The following is a 26050-nucleotide window of genomic DNA, read 5'->3' on the forward strand; positions in this document are numbered from 1 at the left end:
TATTCAAGCTGAAAAATTAGGACGAATTCATGTGGAAAGAAGAACATCAAAAGGCTTTTGAAAGCCTGAAGACATATCTATCAAGTCCACCAGTGTTGGTATCACCAATCCAAGGACGGCCAATGAAAATGTATGTATCGGCTGAAAAAGAATCAATAGCTGGAATGGTCGCACAGGAAGACCAATTTGGTGAAGAAAGGGCAATTTACTACTTAAGTAGATGGTTAACGAAATGTGAATGTAATTACTCTGCTATAGAAAAATTATGTCTTGCATTGTATTTCACATGTACAAAATTAAGGGCTTATTTACGGCCCGTAACCGTTTATTTAATTTCTAAAGTAAATTTAGTTAAGTATATGTTCTCGCGCCCTATTTTACACCAAAGGGTAGGCCTTTGGACACTAACTTTATCAGAATTCGAAATACAATATATACCTCAAAAGGCAGTCAAAAATCAGGGTTTGGCTAACTTTCTAGCCGATCATCCATGCCTTGATATGCCTGACGAGATCGAACTAGAAATCAATTCGTTCGAGTTAAAACCTTGGGTGTTGTATTTCGATGGATCAAAAACTTCTAAAGGTGCAGGAGTAGGAGTAGCATTGATTAATCCTTTAGAGATTTGCTACAAATTTGCATTCACCTTAGACAGAATGTGCACCAACAATCAGGCCGAATATGAAGCCTTAATTGTAGGCCTGGAACTAATGATAGATATGGGAGTTAGAAATGTGATCGTTAGGGGCGATTCCCAATTAGTGATACATCAATTGATCGGTGATTTTAAATGTCAAAATGATTCCATTATGAGTCAATATGAGATCGCCCAAGAATTATTAGAGGAATTCGATCAAGTAAAGTTTCAATGCGTTAATAGTATGTATAACGATATGGCAAATGAGTTAGCCCAAATCGCCTCAGGGTACTCAAAGGTCCTGAATTGGAAGTCTACTTGTGAGTATGGAATCATATTGCCCGTAACTCAAAGAAGGGCGAGAAAGATTGAACTTCACTGTATACAAGATGGAGATGCAGTGAATTGGAGAACAGAGATTAAAGGGTTCCTTAAAGAACCTAATGGAGGGATTAGTAGGAAAATGAAGCTATGTTTGCTGAATTACACACTAATAGATGAAGAGTTGTTTAAGAAACGCTCTGACGGTGTATTACTAAAGTGTGTAAGTTTGCAAGAAGCTAAGACGATTATGGCTGAAGTGCACGAAGGGATATGTGGAGTTCATCAAGCTGGCCAAAGGATGAGATGGTTAATTATTAGGAGTGGATATTTTTGGCCAAAGATGGGAGAACTATGCGTTCAGTATGCAAAGAGTTGTTTAGCATGCTAAAAGCATGGTCCAATACAAAGGGCGCCAGCACGAGAGATGGCACCTATTATTAAACTTTGGCCATTCAAGGGTTGGGTGATAGATCTGATAGGGAAGATTTATCCCCCATCGTCCAAGCAACATACTTTTGTTATAGTTGCAACCGACTATTTCACCAAATGGGTAGAGGCGGTACCTTTGAAAGAGATCACCCAGAAGAATGTTATAGAGTTTATCCGTGATCACATTATTTATAGGTTTGGAATTCCACAAACAATAATGGTAGATCACGGAACATCTTTGAATGGCGATCAAGTAAACAAATTTTTGAGCGAGTTCGGGGTTAAATTAGTAAACTCTACACCATACTACGCTCAATCCAACGGACAAGCGGAATCTTCTAATAAGATTCTAAAAAATATCAGCAGAAAGATGATAGATGAAAACGCCAGAAATTGACACGAATGTCTAAACAAGGCTTTATGAGCTTATAGGACATCACCTCGGTCAAGTACCAAGGTTACTCCGTTCCAACTTGTTTATGGACAGGAGGCCATTTTGCTTATGGAAATCAACGTGCAATCGATTAGAGTGTGCTTGCAATATAAGTTGAATGATGATGAGTATGCCGAATCACTAGTTCAAAATTTATTGAGTTTAGACAAATTGAAGTTGGATGTCTTAGATAAATTGCAAGTTCAAAAGCAAAGAATGGCTAAGTTTTATAATAAAAAAGTCATAGCCAAATCGTTCAGCCTGGGTGAACTAGTTTGGAAGACGATACTCCCTTTGGATAGCAAGGATCCAAAGTACGGGAAGTGGTCGCCCAATTGAGAAGGACCATACAAAATAAACAATGTGTTGCCCAACGGAGCATATCACTTGGAAGATTTAGACGGCACCAAGCACGTGAGATTCATTAACGGCAAGTATTTGAAAAAATATGTTCCTTCTTTATGGGAATGTGACCAGATAAAAACATAATCAAACATATTGAACGATTAAAAGATAACAAGGTCGAAGCGAAATACGTTCAAATGAAGTCCTTTATTATCAAACGTTCATTACAGGAATACAAAAAAAAAACAAATAATGGATGTGCTACAAAATACAACTAAAGTAAGATGATCTCCCGGTTGATCGCTGAGTAAGCTTCATACCGCTTTCCTAAATGCATCGCTGCAATGGTGGGATTGCCGAGTAAGAGGGTGTACTGGCCTCACCACCTTCCTAAATGCATTGCTGCAATGGCGAGCAAAGAGACTGAGAAGCACTCTCAACAGGCAAGCTGAGAAGCACTCTCAGCAAGCAGAATGGCCCACAAGCAGCTCAAAAATTGCCTTCCATCATCGACTCCTTGTGAAAAATAAAGAGACGATGGGAAGAATTTTGAAGGAAAGAATTTCGCTGCTGGACAGAAAATATTTCCTATACCTCCCATACCAAAGGTGACATCAAGGCAAATAGTAAAATGGGCGGACTAAACAGTCCATTTTGGATCAGATTGATCGTCAGAATGCCAAGTAATGGCAGCAAATTAGTTTTGAAAAAGAAAATGAAGAGATGAAGATAGAAGATGAAAAATGCGAAGCATTTATAGGGGGTGAAGATGAAGAGACAGAATATGAACAGCCACATTTCTATCTAATAAACGGAATTAAATAGCCCAAAATCTTGGGAAAAGTGATGGAAATATCAAAAGAAAATGGACAAGATTCTTAGCACAAAACAGTTAAATGCTTAAAGAATTGACGACTAAAAAAAAACAAACGTCAAATAAATATACAAGAAGTTAATGTTCATTAATGATGAACAAAGTTACAAAGGGAAAAAATCGAATTACAAAAGAAAAAGACATCATATGTCTTAATTACAGTCTACCCCATACTGAACGAATTCGTTCCCTAAGTTTTTCCCAATCCTCGTTCTGCCGAGAGAAAGTGATGTTCAATTCAGCCGCAACATCATCATCAACTTCCAACTTCTTGTACTGCTCAACCAAGGAATTAGTTCGCTCAATTCCCTGGGAGGCGTTGCGCTTTTTAGCAGCCATTCTCGCCCTGCAGTCGTCCATTTTAGCTTGAAGTTCCCTCATCTCAGCAGCTAAGTTAACCATCAAAGAGTCTTCAACCATAACTTCAGAAGAGATTTCTTTCAACTCGTCCTTAGCCTTGTTAATCTCCATACGCAAAGACTCTTTCTCAGCTACGGCTCGAAGATATTGAGTACGCTTGGCCTTTAGTTCAGCATTCTTGGCCAGCATAGAAAGGACCTCGGAGTGGATAACCTTCAACGTCACTTTAAAATCGACAGAAAGATTGAGCGACGGAAGCGTCAGTGCTTGCTCCAACTTCGCACTCAAGTGCTTAAGTTCATCCTTGTATCTGGCAGCACTAGCCCTTCCAATATCCATATCCATAAATGATACGTACTCAAATATCGACTCCTTCAAGAACTTCAAATCTTCCTCTGAAGAAGCAGCAGGACGATCAGATGGAGGAGGACAAGACGTCTGGACTTGCCCCCAAGAAGCGAACAAGTCTTGGATAGAACGCACTATCCTGTCAGCATCCTGCAAAGAACATTGCCAATATTAAAGATGCTCACTATAACGAACAAAATAGAAATAGAAGTGAAGCAAAGACTACCTCATCAACAATCGTGGAAGATGACATGCCCTCAACCAAGTCTGCCACCAATGACTCTTCCATTCGTGAGGACTTCCCCTTGTCTGAGCGAGAAGATGTTGCCACAACGGGCGGACTCATAAGAGTATCTACAAAACTCAAGAGCAACAAATCAGAAACCAACAGCACGAGCAAAGGTAAGATATCAAAAAACTGAATTACCTTCTGCTTCAATGTTTGGGGGGTTGACGCCCTGGGAAGAAGGTGACTCATCCATGGGTTGTGATGAGGACTCTGGGACTGAAGATGTCTCTTTAAGCGTAGTTCCCTCATCAACCGGCTTGGATGAAGTAGCCTCAACAGAAGATGATGGAGCAAGAGCTGTCGATGCCAAAGCTTTTGAAGGAGAGGCTGAGCTTTTCTGAAAAGTCCAAAAGATCATCAGTACACAGAAAAGTTTCAAATGTGAAAAGTATACTTGTAAGTAAAACACTTTAATTACCTTTCTCCTGACGATAAGAGGGGCATCATCATCATCATCCTCCAAGATGGGAGATGCTGAGGCTGGCCGTTTGCGGCTTGGAGCACTCTTGGCTGTAGTAGGCTTGGCAGGGAGAGAAGAAGATGGACAAGCAGACTGTTTAGTGCGACGAGAAGGAGAGGGGCTCCGAACAGACAAAGGAGTGACCAAAACAGGAGGAGGAGAAGAAATGCTCGGTTGGTCTAATGAATGAAAGGCACGATTGGCGTCAGTCGCAAATAATCTGCGCTTCATCGACGGCCAGAGTTGTTCAAAAATAGGGTGAATGGCGTGGCTAGAATTGATAGGGGCTAATGAAAAATGACTGGTTAAAAGAAGATTACGAGCATCTATAGCCTCTTCCTCCGCCTTATTAATGGTATAAAAACGGTCAACTAAATTCTTTGAATAACAAGGAGGAACAGGCCAAATTTGGCCGAAACCAAGTTGACGAGCAAAAAATTGGGGAGCATAAATCTCTACCCCTGCCTTGGCATTAGTCCCAGTTAGAATATCATGAAATAGCTCCCTCCCAGTTAAAAACTGGATCCAAATGATCAGGGAGGTGCTCGCGCTATCTATGGTGGGGGGATGTACATAGTTTGGAGTCAAAAAAGGAAGAAAAGGAAAAAAGGAAGGGATTGAATCCAAGGAATAAAAGAATGAAAAAATGTCCCTCCTGGACATATTTACAGGAGTTAAGGGCTCCATGGCTAGCCCATAACAGCTAGCAGAAGAGCGAGAGATAGGTGGAGCACCAAGCGATGGAAAATAAGATCTCAACCACAGTTGAGTGAACCAAAGAGGTCCACTGCCAGTGGGAGATGCACCATTCTTCAATTGAGCTTGAAGAGAGGCCATGCCTCTATAAAAGGCAGCCAAAAACAAAGAACATAAATTCAAAGGCCTGCCATGCGCCAATTCGTGCGCTATAGGTAAATAACTCAGAGAGGGCTTTATACTTGGCATGCACAAAACATATTTACAAAACCAAACTAAAAGGAAGGCCACTTGCTCAGTATGGGTAGGCTCAGCGCTCGAATGATTGTGGAGGGTCTGCAGACTTGAATAAGAATCGGTGTAGTTTCTACCAAATTTTGGGGCGCCACCAGAAACTAAGATACCAGGAAAAATGGTATCGCCCAAAGATGGCAAATTCACCAAAGCCCCAACATCCCTTAAGGTAATAGACATGGGGCCAAGAGGGAAAATAAAGGTGTCATACTCAGAAGACCAAAAACTCAAAGCAATTGAAAAGAGTGCTGAATCAAAAGTAGGGGGGCGGATAGAGATTTTCAACAAATCAGAAATCCTAGCGCTATCAAAAAGTGCCTTAGTAGGACCATGACCCACAAGGCGAGCATGCCACGTACGAAAAGCTACATCAGATTTAGGCCAAGTGCGAATACCTCTTTCGCGAAGTGGCCCCAGCGGCAGAGAGTTTAGAAAAGGAGGGCCATGAGTGCAAGGAAATAGCTGACCCACCGCCGCCGCATTGTTGAAAAAAGGAACCAAGTAAAACTCATTACGTCCAACGTCGGCGGGCGCGAGAAAACTTGGGGTTATGTATGGGCGACTTAGAAATTTCTGAAAGTCATAAAAACTAAAGGAATCGCTAGTTTGAGATTGTGAAGCAGCCATTTGAGAAGGAACGAAACTTTCAGGGTTACGTAGCAGGGAAGCAAAAGATGAACAGTGAATCATGAAAGAGACGCAAAAAATATGAGGCGTGGTTTGGTGGCAATGAAATGACGTGTTTGAGGTTTATAAGGGTTTGCAAAACGACACACTTTTTCAAGTTATAGAAGGAAACAATGATTGAAATTCTTGGGAATTTCGAATGTTGCTGGAAACACAAAGTGAATATGGCAAAATTCAATAATTATTATTAATTCTGCCATATTGGGGGGTAATTGTTGACACATAAAAATTCAGCCCAAATCAGACAGCCCAAAGAGTGAAGCCCAATTGGAGGATCCCCAAATCAGATAGCCCAAAGAACGAAGCTCAATCGAACAAATCAAGATGAAGGCCCAAATAAGGAGGTCCAAGAAAGCGGTAACGCCATCGCCCAAGTTTGCAAGTCGCCCAAAATCTGAGCGAATGGAGTGTCATACAGTCGCCCAGAGCTGATACTCTATTCTCGCCCAAACCTTCAAGTCGCCCAAGGTATTAACAAACGTAACGCGTCGTGATTATCAAGAAGTGCAGTTATCAAAGCAGTTATTAAAGCAGCCCTATCACTCAAAGAATTCAATCGAAAGCAGTTGAACGATGAAGGGTAATGACAGCAGTTAAAAGGCAGTTTTCATGATAAGGTGGCCATTACGAAGAAAGTGGATAGTTATAGGACGATCAAGCAATTTTTAGAGTAGTTGATCACAAGGAGATCGTCTATGAAGTATAAAAGGGAGAAAGGGCATAGAAGCAAAGGACCAAATTCAAAACTCTCGAACAGAGAACATGTAATTTTCATTTCCTTAGTTTTTAGACTTAAAGACTTTTCTTTCAGTAACTTGTGTGCTTGCGCCCCTTGGAGGCACGTTGTTTTTCATTTCCAATTGTAAAGTCATCACTAATAAAAGAACACCCCTTTTTGGGACTTTGTCTCAAGAGGTTTCGTCCCTTACACAATCGTCTGATCCTTTTTAATTGTTAGCGACTAACCCGCGCGAAACACAAACAATTGAATTTCATCTTCTCAATGCAGTACTGCGCCTTTTTGTCGTCGTTGGCCGTGACAACTATAGCCACCTTGTGTGATTAGACCCAGACACAACAAATTTCAAGATTCTAAACCTTCATCTCCAACTCAGTCCTAGGGTTCTAACCCCACTTCCGATTCCAATATACAATCTCAGCCAATACCAACCCATTCAATTGAGCCTCTTCCCGTCGCCCCCAACAACAATTTACCAAAAAAAAAATAAAATAAATAAATAAATAAATAAAAGAGGAAAAAAGAAAATCCCATAAATTGAGTAATTTGGTCCCATCAAACCAAGATCAATTGCAAGCAAAGCAGAACCTAACTCAATTTTATTCCGAGCTACTGACTTTGACTGTATATAACAGCCAAGAGTAGCTCAAAACAAGGTATGTAACACCAACTCAACTATCCAATAAATTCTATCAATGATTTCATAATTCAGCTTAACCATAAAGTCACATACTTCCCCAAATCTTCTCCACTTGGATCGGCGTTTTCGAGGCCTTTTTTTCCTGCAACAATGCAATAGCTAAGACTATCGTTAAGCCTTTGATCGTTCTTCTCATCTTGGATTTGAATCGCCGAATATGTTCACCGAATGGGGTGGGAAATTTTTATGCATCAATTCGGTCTATGGTGGTGAAACAACTTTCGTCGACATTAAGTTTTTAGAAATTCAGAGATATCGAGAAAAATTAAATTACTAATTAGACTCCCTAATTTGTGGAATAAATAATAAGAGATAGGCTCTCTTATCACAACCGAACTTGCTCTGGCCCCCATCCTTCCTACATATTTCTGAAAAAATATAATTTAATTTTCATAAATTGAAACTTTAGTCACTTCTTAATTCTATTGGCATATAGAAATTAAAGCTTAAAATTATATCAAATTGTGATTGAATTTGAAATTAAACCAATAATCAAGAATGAAGTAACAGCTAAAAAATTAATGAAAAGCAAAATTAAACCATTTTATTACTTTAACGACTTCAGAAAGCAGAGAAAAGGCCCCAAGTTTTCCCAATTTCCTTAATTGAAGCCATATTCAGTAGAAATTAAACATGATCAAATACTAACATACAACAGAAAATATTCGTGATCATGCAGATTGATTTGCAACCGTTGATTCCTTCTGCAAACCCAATTTTCTTGATTGAAGTTGAAACTCAGCAGCAGTAGCTAAGAACTTGACACTCTGCACTGGGCTCAGAATCTCCACGATCTTCCTCACCGTTGATGCACGAAGATCGTCAGCATCACTTATAATGACAGCCATTGATTTCTTCAAATCATCCATTGCTGTATCAAACTCAGTTACCTCACCGTCCACCAATTTTCCCATTTTCTTCATCAGATAAAAAATTGGTGGTTCAGCCAAACTCTCTTGAATTCTCGCCAGTGCTTGTTCGATGTCTCTTTCTCCTCTTCTAATTTCAGCCCTCGCCAATTCAATCCTGTGGGATTGTTCTTCTGATAAAAATTCTCCCACTGAGTTCTTCACCAGCGGGAAAACCATAGATGGTTTGAACCCAGAAATCCAAAGCAAACTGCGCTCGAAAGAGCTCAGCCATGGCGGAGAAAAGCACAAAAAGACATCGGAATTGACTAATTCAGTCTTCTCTTGGTAATATTTTTGGTAATGGGATAAAACTTTTGCGACCAAATCTTTGCATTCTTCTTCATCTTTATTGATCGATTCCGAAAGGAAATGAAGTTCTTCGAGATGGGTTTGTTGTGAAACAAGCCATTTTTCGAAGAACGAAGTGAAGGTCGCCCTAAAAATTGAACCCGCCATGTTCCGGCGCCTGAGAGGGAGTAAATTGTCAGCTGTTCATGGCTTTAAATAGTCTTTTGGGTGAATTTTTCTTAGTGATTAAGGTTTTTAATTTGTATACGGAAATATATATTCCGCCGCATGGGTTTTTTCTTCAGAAGTAAGGATTTATAAAAATATTTCGGTAGCGAAGCGGGATTCTTCCATCATCTTCTTGATTTGCCAGTTAGTCGGCTGAAATATGAGTTTCGGGGGAGAAAAATAAAAAACGTGCGTTAAGGTCTGTTCGGGAGCCATTTTTTCACCAAAAAAATTGATTTTTTGATCGCTATTTCACTATTTTAGCCGTCATATTTGATTTCTTCTCTTACAGGTGGACCCCACTTTTTTCCTAACGGTCAAAAAATCAATTCTCTAAATCACCACCAAACAGGTTCTTACTCACAACTAAAAAATAATAATAATAATAATAAATAAATAGATATTGTTTTTCGTGCCTATCTCAATTCTTTAATGTTGCGAGTGCAATACGACGAGTAATTTTGTCATTCTTAATTTCAGTGATTGCATCCGTATGGATAATATTTGACAAAATTGTAAGTAAGCGATAACACAACAAAATATTAAAAGTGGACCATAGTTCAGGTTTAATCCCATGAAGACTATTTTACTAAAAATATTGAAATTAATAATTTTATCTTTATTTGAACGATAAATTGAAAAGACGAGTGCGTTAAACTTAATCTACTTAAAAAGAATAAAACCATGTTGTTGGCTGGAAATTGAAGTAAAGAAAATTGAGATGTTAAGATTTCATGACTTCAATAGTTTATCTGATTTAAAGCCCCCTTTTGGTCCCATTTTGTGAAAATGAAAACGGCTAGAATATTATTTTTTTGAAAAATGAATGATAGAAAAATAATAAAACGTTTTCGATTTACGTGTAATATTATTTGATGGAAGATTCTATGATTGAAAACAGGAGAAAGAAAAATGCAATTAAAATTAATGGGTGCCAAACGGGGGCCAATTTCACTCTTTTATACTTTGGCAAATATATGATCAGATTCATCTAATTTACTTGATAGTATCTCTCGAGTAAAATCAAAACTACTTAGTAATTAAAGTTTAATATTTCTTTGTGAGTATCACAAATATAACCAACAATAGGAATATGTCTCCATTAAAGAAGAGAAAATCCTCACGTTATCACACAACAATCGGAGTATATCTCCATCTCGTGTCCAAATTTACGATTTTCTTAGTTTTGGTCTAAATTCATAAATAAACCCATCGATCTCATTTGGTTAACAAATCATTCAAATGATGCTAAAGCAAGAGTCTATAAGTTCAATCAATGAAAACGAGCATAAAAAAATATCATTTAAAAGTCAGTCAAAAAGTTAAACCATTAAAATTAGGGTATATCGTTTGAACTAATTATGAAATTTAGCCTAGCATGTTCATCGAGTACAAGCACGTAAAGTATAAGAAGAACATCACCGAATTTTTATAAGATGAAAAAAAGGATTAGAGTTGAATCATCCATCTTTCTTTGAATCTTCAAGTTTTTCTCCTTCTTCCTTCTTGTCTATAAAATCTAGGCGAGAGATTTTTGCATGTTTTTGTTATGTTTTTAAGAATATTCGACATCCTCTGATGCTAAAGACATGAAGTGTATATACGACAAGAGTTTAGGACGTAAATAACCGTATATAAACTATTAATAATGCTTTTATGTGTCAAATAAAATTCGAATTTTTAGTCAACAGAATTGCACATGGAACTCTGATTTGGCCTGAAAATGTTGCATTTAAAAAATATTTGAGACATAAATACAAAAATAACTATGGTTAGAGACTTTTATTCCAATTTAAATGTGGTTTGTTTAACAAAAATTGTTGTATGAATATACTTGTTATGCCTCGTATCCATAGCTCCCACGTGGAGCCATGACGAAGCCACGTGGAGGAGCTGACAAGGTAAGGAAAAGGAAAAAGCTCTGTAGCCAAACTTATTGCCGAGGCACTCTTCCTTCTAGCTAAACCTCTACTTGTACGAGGCCTTATGTCTGAGACAAAGTTCATGCTACCTTTAAAATCCGCTAAATATCTGTAGGAATGATTGATATAATGTTTGTATTAGTAATTGCTAGGAATGTCAGCCTAGAATATAGGGCAGTTGACTCCCTGTCAATGTATTTAATGTGTGGCAGAGTGATGTAAGACTTCGATTAACGAGATGAAGGCATGAAGTTCTAATTCAACGGCCACCATGTCAGCTATAATATTATAAATAGCAGATCTAGTAACAATTCAAAGGATGAAAAAAAATACATGCAAACTTCATACATACAAAGTCACTAAGGGTGTACTCGATTATATTTATTTTTCATGAAAAAACATCAGTTTTCCACTCAAATTCTTTCTTTGGATATTTGTTTGCTATTTTTTTCCATTGAAAATAATTTTCAACTTTTAAAAATATGACTGATTTTTCTTGTTTTTAAAGAAAATATTTTTTTAGGACAGCAGATTCTTGTTTTCCTCAAACATTGAAAACATTTTCTTTTTTAGGTGATTATTTTCACGTTATTCAAACACACTCTAAGTCTTTTGCTTTACATGCTTGACTTCGTTAATCGCTTATATTTTTTCGACGGAGTTGTCTGCAATTTATCATTTTATTTATGATCATACTTGATCACATTGTTGGTGACTGAACGTCTTTGTCTCGTGTTATAGAGCATTTCCCATGTTCATTATTGTCGTAAGCCTCCGACTAGAGATATCAACAAGCCGAGTGAGCCGGCTCGAAAGCCAAAACTTAAGGCTTGGGCTCGGCTCAAGTAAAATGGCGCGAGCTTTTTTTCGAACCCGAGTCGAGCTTTTGCTTGGTCAAAAAATTTAGGCTCAACCCAAACTTTCGGCTAGAGCCTTTTCGAGCCAAAGCGAGCAAGATAGGCTCAATTTTTTTTAGTAGTAAACTATTGCAAGTTAATAACCTAATTGGTCACTGAACTTTGCAAAAAGTTTTCACATGGTCATTGAACTTTAAAAATCATCATTAAACTTTGCAAAAATTTTCCTAGAGGATCACTAATTCAGTGATCCCTGAAAAACATTTTGCAAAGTTTAGTGACCTCGTGGAAATTTAGAGTTTAATGATGAATGTGATGATTTTTAAAGTTCAATGACCCATGAAAACCTTTTGCAAAATTCAATGATGACTTGGATGATTTTTAAAGTTCTGTGGTCTCATGAAAACTTTTTATAAAGTTCAATAACCATTTGAGTTATTAACCAAACTACTACATTTTAATGCAGCAGTTGGCTATTTTAAAAGGCAGCATTTGTTGCTGGCTGCCTTAAGTACTGCCTTCAGCACTTTGTACGAACGAGAAAAAAGAATAAGGAAAAGGATTGAATAGAGTAACTTTCGAACATTTGAAAATCTCAGATATCAATGTTTCTGAATAACTTAGTTCTTTGGCACTGTGATTTCTCTTTGCTCATGGAATTTACGAGATGCTTTCAAAGGGAAAATTCTACTTGGGAGTACTTGGTATTCTTTCTTCAAGAACAGTTAATTTTCATCAAAAATCTGTTGACCTCGCCTTTTGCACTGGTTATGTAGACAACAAATTTAGGGCTCACTCGTGTCTATGCAAACAAAATTCGGCACTTTTGACAAGAAATATGGTAGAAGGTAGGTATGGCAATTCGGCTTACCGATCCCCAAAAAAGTCTTGAGTTGGTCCGGTTTGAGGCTTGGTAGAACCAAGCCGAATGGAATTTTTCCTTTGAAAGCATTTGGTAAATTCCATGAGCAAAGAGAAATCAAAATGCCAAAAAATTAAGTTATTCAGAAACACTGCCATGAGTTCCACCAATAAAGAGTCAGCACCTCAGAGAGCCAAGAAACACCCTAAAGAAAGCGAACCCTCGTTAGTTGTTCTTGTAACTTGCCATCGATTTCATCAGTTGTATAGAAGAGGTAGATCTATGATTGTTGCTAGACTCACCAGGGAAGTAGCCACTATGGTCACATATATGAGAAGCATACCCGAAAAGACATTACCATACAGGAGCTACTAAGGAGCATGTAAGGCCAAGAAAGATACCCAGTTCTTCCCTATGCAGCTCAATGAAACACATTCCACGGCCCCTTATAAGGAAACTACTACCAAGGTGAAGAGAAGGTCCAATTTAAACGGCTGGATATCTGCAATACACCAAGGATGAGTTCCTTAAGAAAGGAAAGTTAAGGTAAATACATCGACCAATTATGCTACTAATCAACCTCATGAGGTTCCATTCAATTTTTCTCCCAAATATGATCCGAAAGGTATGTCTCGAAGGTCAGTAAACATGTTCGATAGGTTGAGCCTAAGGCTACCTAGGAATAGGCATGCTCAACCTCATTCTGCGCCTATAAATAGGCAGCAAAGACCACTTCAGCTCGAAAGACAAAATGAACCAGTTGATAACATGCCTCCAAATCCTCCACCTAGAAATAAGCACAAGAGGATAGCAGAACAGTCAAGGAATAGACAGGACCATCTCAACTACCTTGAGAAACGTAAGTCAAAGAAGATGATGATTTGACAAGCTACAAAGGTCCTGCAATCTTGTTGACGATGATGATAATCTCCCATTCTTCCAAGGGATTAGTTACTCTTGTCCTAAATTACTTTAAGCTCCCCAAACTCTGTCCCCAAATACGTGGAACAATTGATCCGATAAAACACCTCAACAATTTTAAAACTCATATAAACCTGAGAGGGGCCACCCTTACTATGAAGTGTAGAGCATTCCACTTAACTCTAAGTAGAGCAGCTGAAGTATGGTATACCATGCTCCCAGAGAAAAGCATCTGAAGCTGGTCGAAATTCAAGAAGGCTTTCCTTAAATACTTCGCCACGAGTAAAATGGGCAAAGAGCCAATATAGCGTATTCATGGAATGAGGCAGCAATAAGGGGAGGCATTGAAAAATTTTCTATCTCATTTTACTAACGAGATGACCTACTTCATGCAAATCACAAATAGGGAGGCACTACTAGTCTTAAGGAGAGGATTGGATATGAACTCTCTCTTATGGAGGGATGTGCAAAACAAAGACCCTACGAGTTATAGTGACTTACTTAAAATGATAAGGCGTGAGATCATCAATGAAGAATTAAAATATCATCGTAATAGGGCAAATCAAGGCCTTCCACCTCTACAAATGCAAACGGAAAGAGTTCCCAACTCCATTTGACGGACCACCAGGTGGGATGGTCGATCCCCTTTAATACAGGACAAGCATTGACTACATCAACGTTAAGTGTAGTGCCTAGATTGACTTATGAGGAAGTGAACCCTAGTACAAAAATGTACCATGGTAGACCTTACCAACGATTCTCCCACATAGAGGGAGGAAGGGAAAGTTTTTGTTTTTGTCAAATTATGGGTGATTTTATTGAATTTTGAATCCACTTATTGTTATCTATTTCAATTCTTGGTTAAGTAATTTAGTCTTAAATATGCATTGTTGACAATGGATAAAATTAAGTTATTTAACATTCTTTTTAAAGATAAATTATTTTATTCTAATCATGTCTCGAGTATATTCTTAGTACCAATTCAAATAATTAAAATGCATTAAATTGCAGTTATCTATATGGTTGTACACGTGATATTGTTATTCCTAACATCTATTGTACGTGTGTTGACCTTATTATGTTTCAAACTTATTGTGAGTCTCTCAACAATACAACAAACAACTAATTATCTAATTAGTAATCAAGCAATTAAATAAAGAAATGGGAATGTAGAATTAATCAAGAAATGTACGAAAATGCTAAATTACTGGTTTTGAATTATAATAAATAAACAATATGGTTCATCTTTATCCAATAAAAAAAAATCTAGCCTAGCATGGTATTATATAAATTATAAGAAAAATAATATAAAAATATCACCCAAATCATGAAATATTTCAAATATATTGATCTTCAATTTCTTGATTTAATTGGCTTTTAGTTCTTGCTAGTGTTTGATTTTCTCTCTCAAAATATTATAATTGGCCTTCTCTTCTTGACGAGTTTTATCATTTAAATGTGTAATTAGAGGCCAGAGAAGGTTTCTAATATGGTCAAGTTTGGTGTTTGTAGAAGTCGAAAATTAGGTAGAAATCGTGAAAAAATTTAATTCATATATTGGTCATCTAAAATGGATTTGCAGCGGAGGCCCTTCGATTTTGTACAGCGCCCGCTCGATACATTGAGCCGCACTCGCTTTGTTGAACCTGGTCGCTCTCGGATGGAATTGAGCAAGCTGGTGCAGGGCATCAACAATTTTTTTCTCACATACGGGCCTCCAGTTTTTAAGAATTTTTATTTTAGTTCTCAAATTTGTATAATGTGATTCATGAGTCCATTTTTATCATAATTTCAATCCTTTATGTTCCAATTGAATTCAAGAATTTTCCAATCATCAATATTAAGTCCGAAACAACTATTAAAAGTTTATGATTTAGTCCTCATATTCTGAATTTTCACCATTTTCACTCCTCCTGTGTAATTCCAGCAATTTAAATCAAATTTTATCTAACAAACACAATTAACACATAATTAATTTGTAATTCATCCAAATTAACGACAAATATCCTTGTTTAATAGCCATGATAAGTTTACAAAATACACTTATCAACATGAATGGCAAATTCAATATTTTTTCGAAGAATTGTAGGATTTGAAATCAATTGAGTACTCTTCATACTCTACAATAGAATCGGGTAGCGGAGAGAAAAATAGAACTATAATGAATTTGGCAAGAGGCATGATGAAGGCAAAAAGGTTATATAATACAATTTGGGCTGAAGCAATGGTTTGTGCAATTTATATATTGAATAAATCAACTAAAAATTATGCAAGGTGGAATGCCTCGAGATGTTTGGAGCAGTCACAAGCTAAGTGTTGAGCACTTGGGAGTTTTCGGATGTTGTTTATGCGCAAAATCCCGACGCATTAAGGAAAAAGTTAGTTGGGAAATCTGAAAAATGTATCTTTGTCAGCTATGCACAAACCTGTCAATTATATAAGTTAATTAAAAAAAAAAAAAAAAAAAAGCTAATTGTGAGTAGAGATATGGAATTTGAAAATGAAAAGTTTTGGGATTTGAGTATTAAGGAAAAAGAAGGAACTTCTGTCCAACTTGATATTGAAAAAGACATTGAGAAACAAAATGAAGATGTCCATACTCTATTGGAATTTCTAGTTAAGAGATTGGCAAATCCTCCGGGAATAAAATTGGAAATTCCAAGATTAATGGTCCATATTGAACCAATCTCGCCTCCCTTTTTCTCCGGAGCAATTTATGCCCATTTCTTGCCCAATTTTCTAGCAACAATGGAGGACTAGCCATAGAGAGTTTGATGAAAACTCGGCAATAAATCTCGTATTGGTCCCCAAGCTCAAACCACCCCGAAATAGAGTATACACCATCAAATACAGTGAGTTGAGAGTTTGAAAGAACCATTACTGGAGCAAGAAGCTTTCTGAAACTCATCAATGGCCGGAGGTACAATTTCTTATCCGCAATATTTTGATTTCTCGATCCAATTTGTTTAGGATTGAGTTTCAGTCTTATATTTGGTATCAAAACATTATTTTACCTCTGCCTTGATGTTCATGAAGCAATCAGCATAAATTTGATTTCTGCTCGATTTATTTTTTGGGGAATTAATTTCGGATTCCTTCTTGAAATCATCCTTCTAGTCTCTGTGTGTCTTAAATCTTGGGTTTTGACATTGAAAAGGTTTAATTTTGGAAAGGTTCAAAAGCGGGTTGAAGAAGACCTCCGTTCTCTGTTTTCTGATTCACGTACGGAGACCAAATATATGTGCTAATTGAAGAAGATGCCCATTTAGTGGGCCATTTGAAAATCTTTAGTTTTATTTATTCACTGGGCCAATGATAGGTTATTTTAATTGAAATTACATAAATACCCACAAAATGGGAGCCATTTAGAAAAATCATGATAAGAGTTATTTTGAAGTAAAAAATACGGTAATTTTTTTTTATTAGCGTTCAACTGTTCAAGACCAACCAATACGGTTGGAATTCTAACCACTTTGGCCAACAAACTATTTCAAATTTTTTAAGAACAGGTTTGGATGCGTTGATATTTTAAGTTTTACAAGTGAAATTTTAATTATTTTGTTGTTGCAATTTCCTTATTTACAACTGTAACTTTATGTTTAGAAAAGTAACAAATACTCAAATAATTGATGGAAATTAAAAATAAAAAAATAAAAAAGGTTACAAAAAGTGTTATAAATTCAAAAAAAGTGACTAAAAAAAATGACAAACACAGAAAAAAAGTGGCGAAAAAAAAAACGAAAAAGTGACTCTCAAAAGAGACACATGAATTCCAAAAAGTTACATACTCAAAAAAGCGACACAAATTCAAAGTAAGTGACAAACACTAAAAAAAAGTTACAAATACCCAAAAAAATTGACAAAAATTTAAAAAAGTGACATACCCTTAAAAAATCGACCAAATTCAATAAAAGTGACGGAAAGAAGTGGCAAACAAAAAAAAATGACAAACACTCAAAAAAGTAACAAAAATTCAAAAATAAAAATAAAAATGACATACACTAAAAAAAAGTTACACAAGTTCAAAACAAGCCGAACATCCTTCTAGATCTCGAAAACTATGTGAATGAACAAGTCTCTCCTTAAACGTATAGTTTGAGTGCAAATCTTTTCCTTTTTCGTCTCTATCAGTTCGAGCTAGACAGAATGAGTACTCAAATTGTTGCCCGTATTTTGACCAAGGCTTTAATGGTAATGTTGACACCAGATTTCAACCTTTGTCTCTTTTTAATTCCTGAAAGAGTGAAAATGGAAGAATAGTTTAAGGCCCTCATTGTTCTCTCCCACTACTTGGAGACAGCAAGGTCTCCTAGTTTTGGGACGAAGCAACTAAGAGTCGCCACATGTTAGATGATGTACGGGGGTTTGAACAAGCAGTTCAGGCGTATGCAATTCATGTACTTTCAGTGACTTACCAGAGGATTTGGGATTTCGAGAATTGTTCTTGCCGAGGCCATCAACATTGAAGGTCTATCTCTTGACAAGTTCATCGATCACCATGTATCCAATTCAAGTTGGGCTATAGAGAAGAGTCAAGATAAGGGCCAACTCATTATTCTCCCATAAAATGAATTCAAGCCGGATAATTTGCACGTAGATTGTCACTTTTTTGAGTTATGTAAAAAAGTCGCAATTTTTATTTTAAAAAAAAGTGACATTGTATCACTCTTTAATTTTACACAATATTTTTTATTTTCCAAAAACTTTTTTTTTTTTTTTTTAAGATTTTGTCACTTTTTTGAGTTTGTCACCTTTTAAATTTTTGTCACTTTTTTTAATATTTGTCACTTTTTTATCTTGTTAAAAAATGTATGATATGTGATATTTTCCTAACATAATCAGCATGTGGACATGCTTATTATGTTAAGAATCACCACTACACTCACATGGGTTGTTTTGAATATGCTGAATATGTTAAGAACATGATTACTGATACTGCACAAATGGATCGTGCTATTTTGGTATTTGTCACTGTTTTAGGATTTTGTCAATTTTTTTAGTGTGTCGCTTTTTTTGAATTGTGTAAAAAGTGACAATTTTTATAAAAGAAGTGACATTGTATCACTCTTTAATTTTACATAGTATTTTTTATTTTCAAACAACTTTTTAATTTTAGATTTTGTCACTTTTTTGTGCTTGTCAATTTTTTTTTATATTTGTCATTTTTTTTATATTCATAAAAAGGTGACATGGTATGTGATATTTTCCTAACATAATCGGCATATAAAATGTCCTAGACATGCTAGATATGTTAAGACCATGATTATTGGTGCTGGACAAATGATTTGCATTATTTTGGTGTCTGTCACTTTTTTTGAGTTTGTGTCTTTTTTTTTTTTAAATTTTGTCACTTTTTTAGTGTTTATGTCACTTTTTTTAAGTTTGTGTCACTTTTTTTAATGTGAAAAAAGTGACAATTTTTATAAAAAAAGTGGCATTGTGTCACTTTTTAATTTTACACAGTATTTTTTACTTTCAAAAATTTTTTCATATGATTTTTCAAAACACCTCTAATTTTAAGGGCATTTTTGTAAGTTTACCTAAAAAAGACATCCAATCTGTTATTGGGCTTTTGAAAATTTTCAGCAAATTCCAATTGCAATTAATTACTGGGTCAGTAAATATGGGCCCGTTTTTAAAGGATAACCATTCCTTTTGGGACCATTTTTTAGAATTAGTTATTGGGCCGTTATGAGGCCGCTTGAAAACTATAAACATTTGTATTGGGCCATATTTGCTAGGCATTTGAATATTGGTCCATTTTTTAGGATTAATTGTAGGGCATTTATTTCAATTTTGTCAATTATTTATAATATATGTGATTAAATTGTATTATGTTCATATTTAGTTTGTATAAATTGATTATGTTTAAATTATTTAGAATGTTTATGAGAATATTTTGCGCATAATCATAACGTATTAGTTAATATTGCAATAGACTCATTCTCACATTAAGTTAATCGTTTATGCATAAGTTTTTTAATGTCTAGTGATTCACATAATTTTTGATTAATTAGGGAATAGCCACAGCATCCTTAATTAAGTAAAATTATACATTATGCTTGTTTAGGATCACATAAAGAGTTGTGGACATTAAATTGTAATCAATTATACTTAATATAATAAATTTTATCCCACAAAATTTTTTATTATATTTATATAATTAATTAAGATAAGATGTCAAGTTACCCTTTTTCATAATATACCCACAGAAATTATGGATTAGGATATGATTTGATAGTCTTATCATGGAGTTTAGGATATAATATCAAATTATGATTATAATATACCCACTGTTTTTGAATTAAGTACATAATTTGATAATTCTATCAATTAATATAAAGAATCTACTTGAATTAAAAATTTATTTCACGGACAATTTTTATGTCAATAGAATTGAATTTAAACATGATTTACATTAGTAAAGAATGAAATTTAATTAAGTCTCAGTTTTGACATAAGCATATAATTTGTGCAGCTAGTCAACTTGCAAATTTTTCTGATATCCATTGTGAAGTTCCCAAACTTAAGGGTGATAATTATAAAGTATGGAAGGAGAGAATTTTACTCAATCTAGGGTGGATGAACATTGACAATGCAATTAGGAAAGATGAACCACCTGCAATTACTGCGATTAGCACTCCAAATGAGGTTGATCTTTATGAACGATGAGAACGATCCAATCATCTTAGTGTAATGTTCATAAAGACAAATATCTTAACTAGTATACGTGGTTCGATTGATCAGCATAAGAAAGTCTGTGATTTGATAAAGGCCATAGATGATCAATTCATCACTTCAAATAAGACATTAGCAAGCACCCTAATTATGAAGCTCTCATCCATGAGGCTCACCACTGTGAGAGGTGTGTGCGAGCACTTCATGCAGATGAGGGATATTGTGGCTCAATTGAAGAACCTTGAGGTTGAGATGTTGAAATCCTTCCTGTGCACTATATCCTGAATTCTCTCCCGCCTCAATACGGGCCTTTCAAGATCTCGTACAACACACATAAAGACAAATGGTCAATTAATGAACTCATGACCATGTGTGTTCAAGAGGAATGGAGGCTTACAATAGAACTGGGAGAAAGTGCAATGTTGGCAACGCGAGGATATGATAGAGCTCAAGCTAATAAGAAGGAGAAAGGTAAAATACCTTCCCAAACTGTCATTAAGAAGGAATCCTTGTGTTTCTTCTGCAAGAAAAAGGGACACGTAAAGAAGGAATACGCCAAATTTCAAAAATGGTTTGAGAATAAAGGTAATCTAATCTCATTTATTTGCTATAAATCTAATATGGTTAATGTTATGTACAATACATGGTGGATTGATTCTGGTTCTACAATTCATATTTCGAATACCTTGCAGGGTATGCGAAACCTAAGGAAGCCTGTGGAAAGTGAGTAAGACATCTATTCAGGAAACAAGATGCGTTCACATGTGGAGTCTATTGAGACATGTAGTTTAATTTTAAGTAGTGATTTTATTTTAGATTTGGAAAAGACATTTTATATTCCAAGTTTCCCCATAAATTTGATTTCAATTTCAAGACTTGTATCCTAGGGTTATTCCTTTAAATTTTCAGAATCAACTTTCAATTTATTTTATAAATCTGATCTTGTTGGGAATGGTACATTGTCTGATGGTCTTTTCTCTCTCAATTTGCAAAATAACACCACTTATAATGCTATGCATGCTCACACTGGTATTAAAAGATGTGGTATGAATGAGAATTCCTCTAAATTATGTCACTGAAGATTGAGACATATCTTAATAGAGCGGATTAAGAGATTTGCAGGCTGTGTTGATTCGCGCAAATCAACATCAAGATACGTCTTTATGATGGCCGATGAGACTATATCTTGGAAGAGTGCCAAGCAAACCTTGATTGCTGCTTCCACTATGGAAGCTGAGTTCGTTTCTTGTTTTGAGGCTACTTCACATGGTGTATGGTCAAAGAGTTTCATATCTGGGCTTAAAATCATGAATTCTATTTCTAAACCATTGAGAATATATTGCAACAATTCAGATGTCGTCTTTATGGCTAAGAATAACAAAAGCGGAAGTCGAAGTAAGCACATCGATATCAAGTATTTAGCCATAAGGGAACGTATTAAGGAAAAGAAAGTGGTCATTGAGCACGTTAGCACTGATTTGATGATCGCTGATCCTTTGACTAAGGGCATGCCACCATTGAAATTCGATCATGTAGTGTTAATGGACTTGGTTCCATTATGTAATTTTTCATTGTGTGAACAATGTTATTTTAATGAAATTCTTATTTATTGTGATATTTTCTCATTTCATGCGTGCTTTAATCTATTTGAGAAAATATATCTTTGTAGGACTAAGAATAAACATAAGGTTTATTCATTAAGTAAAAGTTGCCACATAAAGAATAATACTTCGGAAATTAGATACATTGTAATACATGGAAGGTAATAATCATTATTGGAGAATTTATCGCCATGATTCATATATTTGTTTCTTAAGGATTATATTAAGAGATTAGGTTAAACGTGTGGACCAAGTGGGAGAACATTGGAATTTCTAGTTAAGAGATTGGCAAATCCTCCCGAAACAAATTTGGAAATTTCAAGATTAATGGTCCCCATTGAACCAATCTCGCCCCCCTTTTTCTTCGGAGCAATTTGTGCCCATTTCTTGCCTTATTTTTTGGAAACAGTGGAGGACTAGCCATAGAGAGTTTGATGGAAACTCGCTATAAATCTCGTATTGGTCCCCAAGCTCAAACCACCCCGAAATAGAGTATACACCATCAAATGCAGTGAATTGAGAGCTTGGGAGAAACATTACCTGCAGCAAGAAGCTTTCTGAAACTCATCAATGGTCGGAGGTACGATTTTCGATCCGCAATATTTTGATTTCTCGATCCAATTTGTTTCTACATACTTGTTTAGGATCGAGTTTCAGTCTTATATACTCCACCTCAATTTCCATCTGAGTCTCCAATTTTATCATCATCAAGTTCTAGTGTCCATACTAGAAAGACGAGAAGCAAAAGGGAACTTTATGAAACAACTTAGAACATTATTTGGTGACAGAGATATTGCAAGTTTTCTTTATTTTTCTATTCAAATCCAATTTGCTTCGAGGAAGCTAATAAAGAGACAAAGTGTTAGCATGGGATGAACAAATAAATTGATGCAACTCAAAGATATAAAACTTTGGAGCTTGTAGAACTTCCAAATGACTAGATAATAAATGTGAGTTGGGTTTACAAGATATAATTGAATTCATAAGGAAAAATCGACAAGCACAAAGTTAGTTCGATGGTGAAATGATACCAACAAAGCTATCATGTTGATTTTCAAGAATTTTTTGCTCCCATAGCCCGTATTTAAACCATTAGAATGGTCTTAGTACTTTCCCCACAACAAAACTAGAAGATATTTCAAATACATATAGCCCGTGTTTGGTCTACATTTTTTTTCCAAATTTTTAATATTTGGAATAGTGTCTTTGAAGAATGTGTGGTTGATAAAAAATAAAAAAAAAAAATTCGATTTACGTGTAATATTATTTTATGAAAGATTGTGTGGTTGAAAATAAGATAGATGAAAAAAAAAATGAAAGAGAATGGGAGCTAAAATCAGCATTTTTGAATGACTATCTTAAAGAAAAAGTGTACGTGAACCAGCCACCTGGGTATGTGAAAGGTGGTGAAGAAACAAATGTATGTCGATTGAAAAAGGATCTTTATAGTTTGAAGCAAGTCCCTAGAACTTGATACGGCAGAATTGATAGTTATTTTATAAAACAAGGATTCAAGAAGTGACCATTTGAGAATGCTCTCTAACCAAAGAAGGCAAACATGGTGTTGTTTAGATTGTTTGTCTATATATTGATTATTTAATTTTTTTTACCGCCAATAGTTCAATTATATGTGAAAAATTCAAAAAAAAGCTATGAAGCTTAAGTTCGAGTTGACACGTATGGCCTTTTATATTTTTTTTCCCTGACATTGAGGCTAATCAAAGTGAACATGGAATATTTTATTTTTATTTTTATAGAAGAATACTTATTGGCAGTATCATACATTTGATAGCCATAAGGCTGGATATTGTGTTTGCGGTGAGCATGCTTAGCAGGTTCATGGAAGCATCAGCAAGAAATCATTGGGAAGTAGGGAAGAATTTTTAGGTACTTAAGTGGATCTATTAATGAAGGTATTCGTTACACAAGTGTTGAAGATGCAAAGTTGGTTGTCTATTGCGATAGAGTGATGCTATGCTTACAAAGTGGGTTTACAAAAAATGTTGATAAAGTGATTGTTGGCAAAATCAAGACCACTCAATTCAAAAACAGTTTTTGAAAGCAACAAAATTCATTGGCCTTGATCTTGTCAATACACACTTTGTCAACTATTTTTGTCAAACTACTTTGTACAAGTAGTTTAATTGATTGCGATAATGGATGCGGAGGAGTAGTAATGATAGCAAAAGTACTTCCTGATATGTTTTCAACATTGATTCAGGGGCTACTTCATGGGCATCAAAGAATAAACATGTGGTCTTTCTTTCTACAGTTGAAGCTGGGTACCTCTCCTTAGTGTTAGTTTCGTTTTATATTCTGTTAACTAAAATTACGTTCATGATATATATTTAATTAACATGTAAATAATGAATGGAATTTCAACTTACTGAAATCAAGATACGTGACGAAAAATAACATTGAAAACTTATTGATATTGAGAAAAATGTAGAAATTATGAGGAGATGAATGAAACGAAGTATGCGATTCTATCTACCGAGATAAAAGGTTTTTTCCAAAATTAATATAACATGATATTAATTTTGTTGACCAAACCAACCTTGACCGTATTCTTCTAGATCAGAAGATATCGAACATGAAAATCGAAAATAATTTGAAATTATTTTGTTAGAATTTTAAATTAATTATTTGGCATTGATTTGGAGTAAGGAAAATGAAATTAAGAGTGTCCTGTTCATATATTTCAATATGTCTTTTCTCAATGATCGTATTTTTTTTTAATATAAATTCATTTTTATCGGTAAATTGTACCATTTCAGATTGAGACATGATCTTGTAGTCGAAATCACACCGTATCAAAAATTCAAATGGTCGCAACTTTTTAATTATGCACATATTGCACTTAAAAAATCGCACTCAATCATTACACCAATTGAAAACTTATTTTAATCTACATTGTTATGTGCCCATAAATTCTAACAACTACATATTCACCATCGGAAACACTATTAAATACCAGCATTTGTTTGTCATCCTTTGGACTGTATTTTATATGCTAAAGTTGGAGTGAAATGGCAGATAACAACTGGCTCTATGTTCATGCCTTGGTCCATCTATATAATAGAATTCTTAGCAGGAAAGTAACATGATTAATATGCCTATTACATCAAGCAACAATCCAAATTGTGTAACCACGTCTACCAATTAATAATTGACGGATTAAAGCATCTCAATCAGTCTCCAAACAAAGAATCCAAACTAGACGGTTAGTAATCCAAATGATCACTGAACTTCGCAAAAGGTTTTCATCGGGTTACTGAATTTTAAAAATCACCCAAATCATCACTAAACTTGTTAAAAGATTTCCACGAAGTTACTGAACTTTGCAAAAACTTTCTCATGAGTCACTAAGTTTGGAAAAGTTTTTGCAAAGTTCGATGATGAATGAGATAATTTTTAAAGTTCGGTGACTCTGTGAAAACTTTTTGCAAAGTTCAGTGATGACTTGGGTAACTTTTAAAGTTAAGTGATCTGGCGAAAACTTTTTGCAAAATTCAATAACCATTTGGGTTATTAACTCCCAAACCAGACACACAAACTTCCATAATTAGCTTAAATAAAGACATATAGGGAGTAATATTTCCCCCTTCCATGTCCAATGTCTCGTATGTACCTCACCAGGATAATAAAATGCTTCCTCAGTGCTCCATAGCCTTGATGAATGTCAACTAAACAAGTATAAGTCATGCTTCTTCACGTACTATGACTAAAAATAATTATTAAAGTACGAGGATTAATTTGGAATATCGTTTACTTCGATGATGGGTTTTGAGCACATGTAATAGTTCGAGGATTGATTATGTAGTGTTGTCATAATATTAGACATTATAAATCCAAATGGTAAGGATAATTCAATACATTACTATAAATGTTCCCTACATATTTTCGTAATTTTAAATCGTCATATAGTTACATTGTTATCAATATTGTCAAATGCATCTTTTCAACATATACAATTAGACTATTATCCAAATTATCGATTTCAATCCAATACCTTGGTTCACACCGTGGGTTGAGGATTTTGAGACATCTGGCTTTGAGGTGGATTACAACGTTGTCGATTACTGACATTGGTGCAGATGAACTGAGTAGAAAAAGCGAATCATCTGGTAAAAATGGCTAACCTAGGTACTGAGATTTCGGGCTTGA

At 35.3% G+C, this 26050-nt stretch overlaps 1 protein-coding gene and 1 pseudogene across 1 annotated transcript; one reads left to right on the forward strand and one right to left on the reverse strand.

Annotated features, from left to right (window-relative positions):
- Positions 1-8133: 8133 nt before the first annotated feature.
- On the reverse strand, positions 8134-9197 carry LOC111401369 (protein DOG1-like 4). The gene has a single exon (XM_023029072.1). The coding sequence runs from the start codon at positions 8980-8982 to the stop codon at positions 8287-8289; it is 696 nt and encodes a 231-aa protein (XP_022884840.1). The 5' UTR covers positions 8983-9197; the 3' UTR covers positions 8134-8286.
- Positions 9198-16514: 7317 nt separating this feature from the next.
- LOC111400341 lies at positions 16515-25311 on the forward strand (annotated as a pseudogene).
- Positions 25312-26050: the final 739 nt, after the last annotated feature.

This window comes from Olea europaea, chromosome 10, assembly GCF_002742605.1.
Source record: "Olea europaea var. sylvestris chromosome 10, O_europaea_v1, whole genome shotgun sequence".
NCBI lineage: Eukaryota > Viridiplantae > Streptophyta > Magnoliopsida > Lamiales > Oleaceae > Olea > Olea europaea.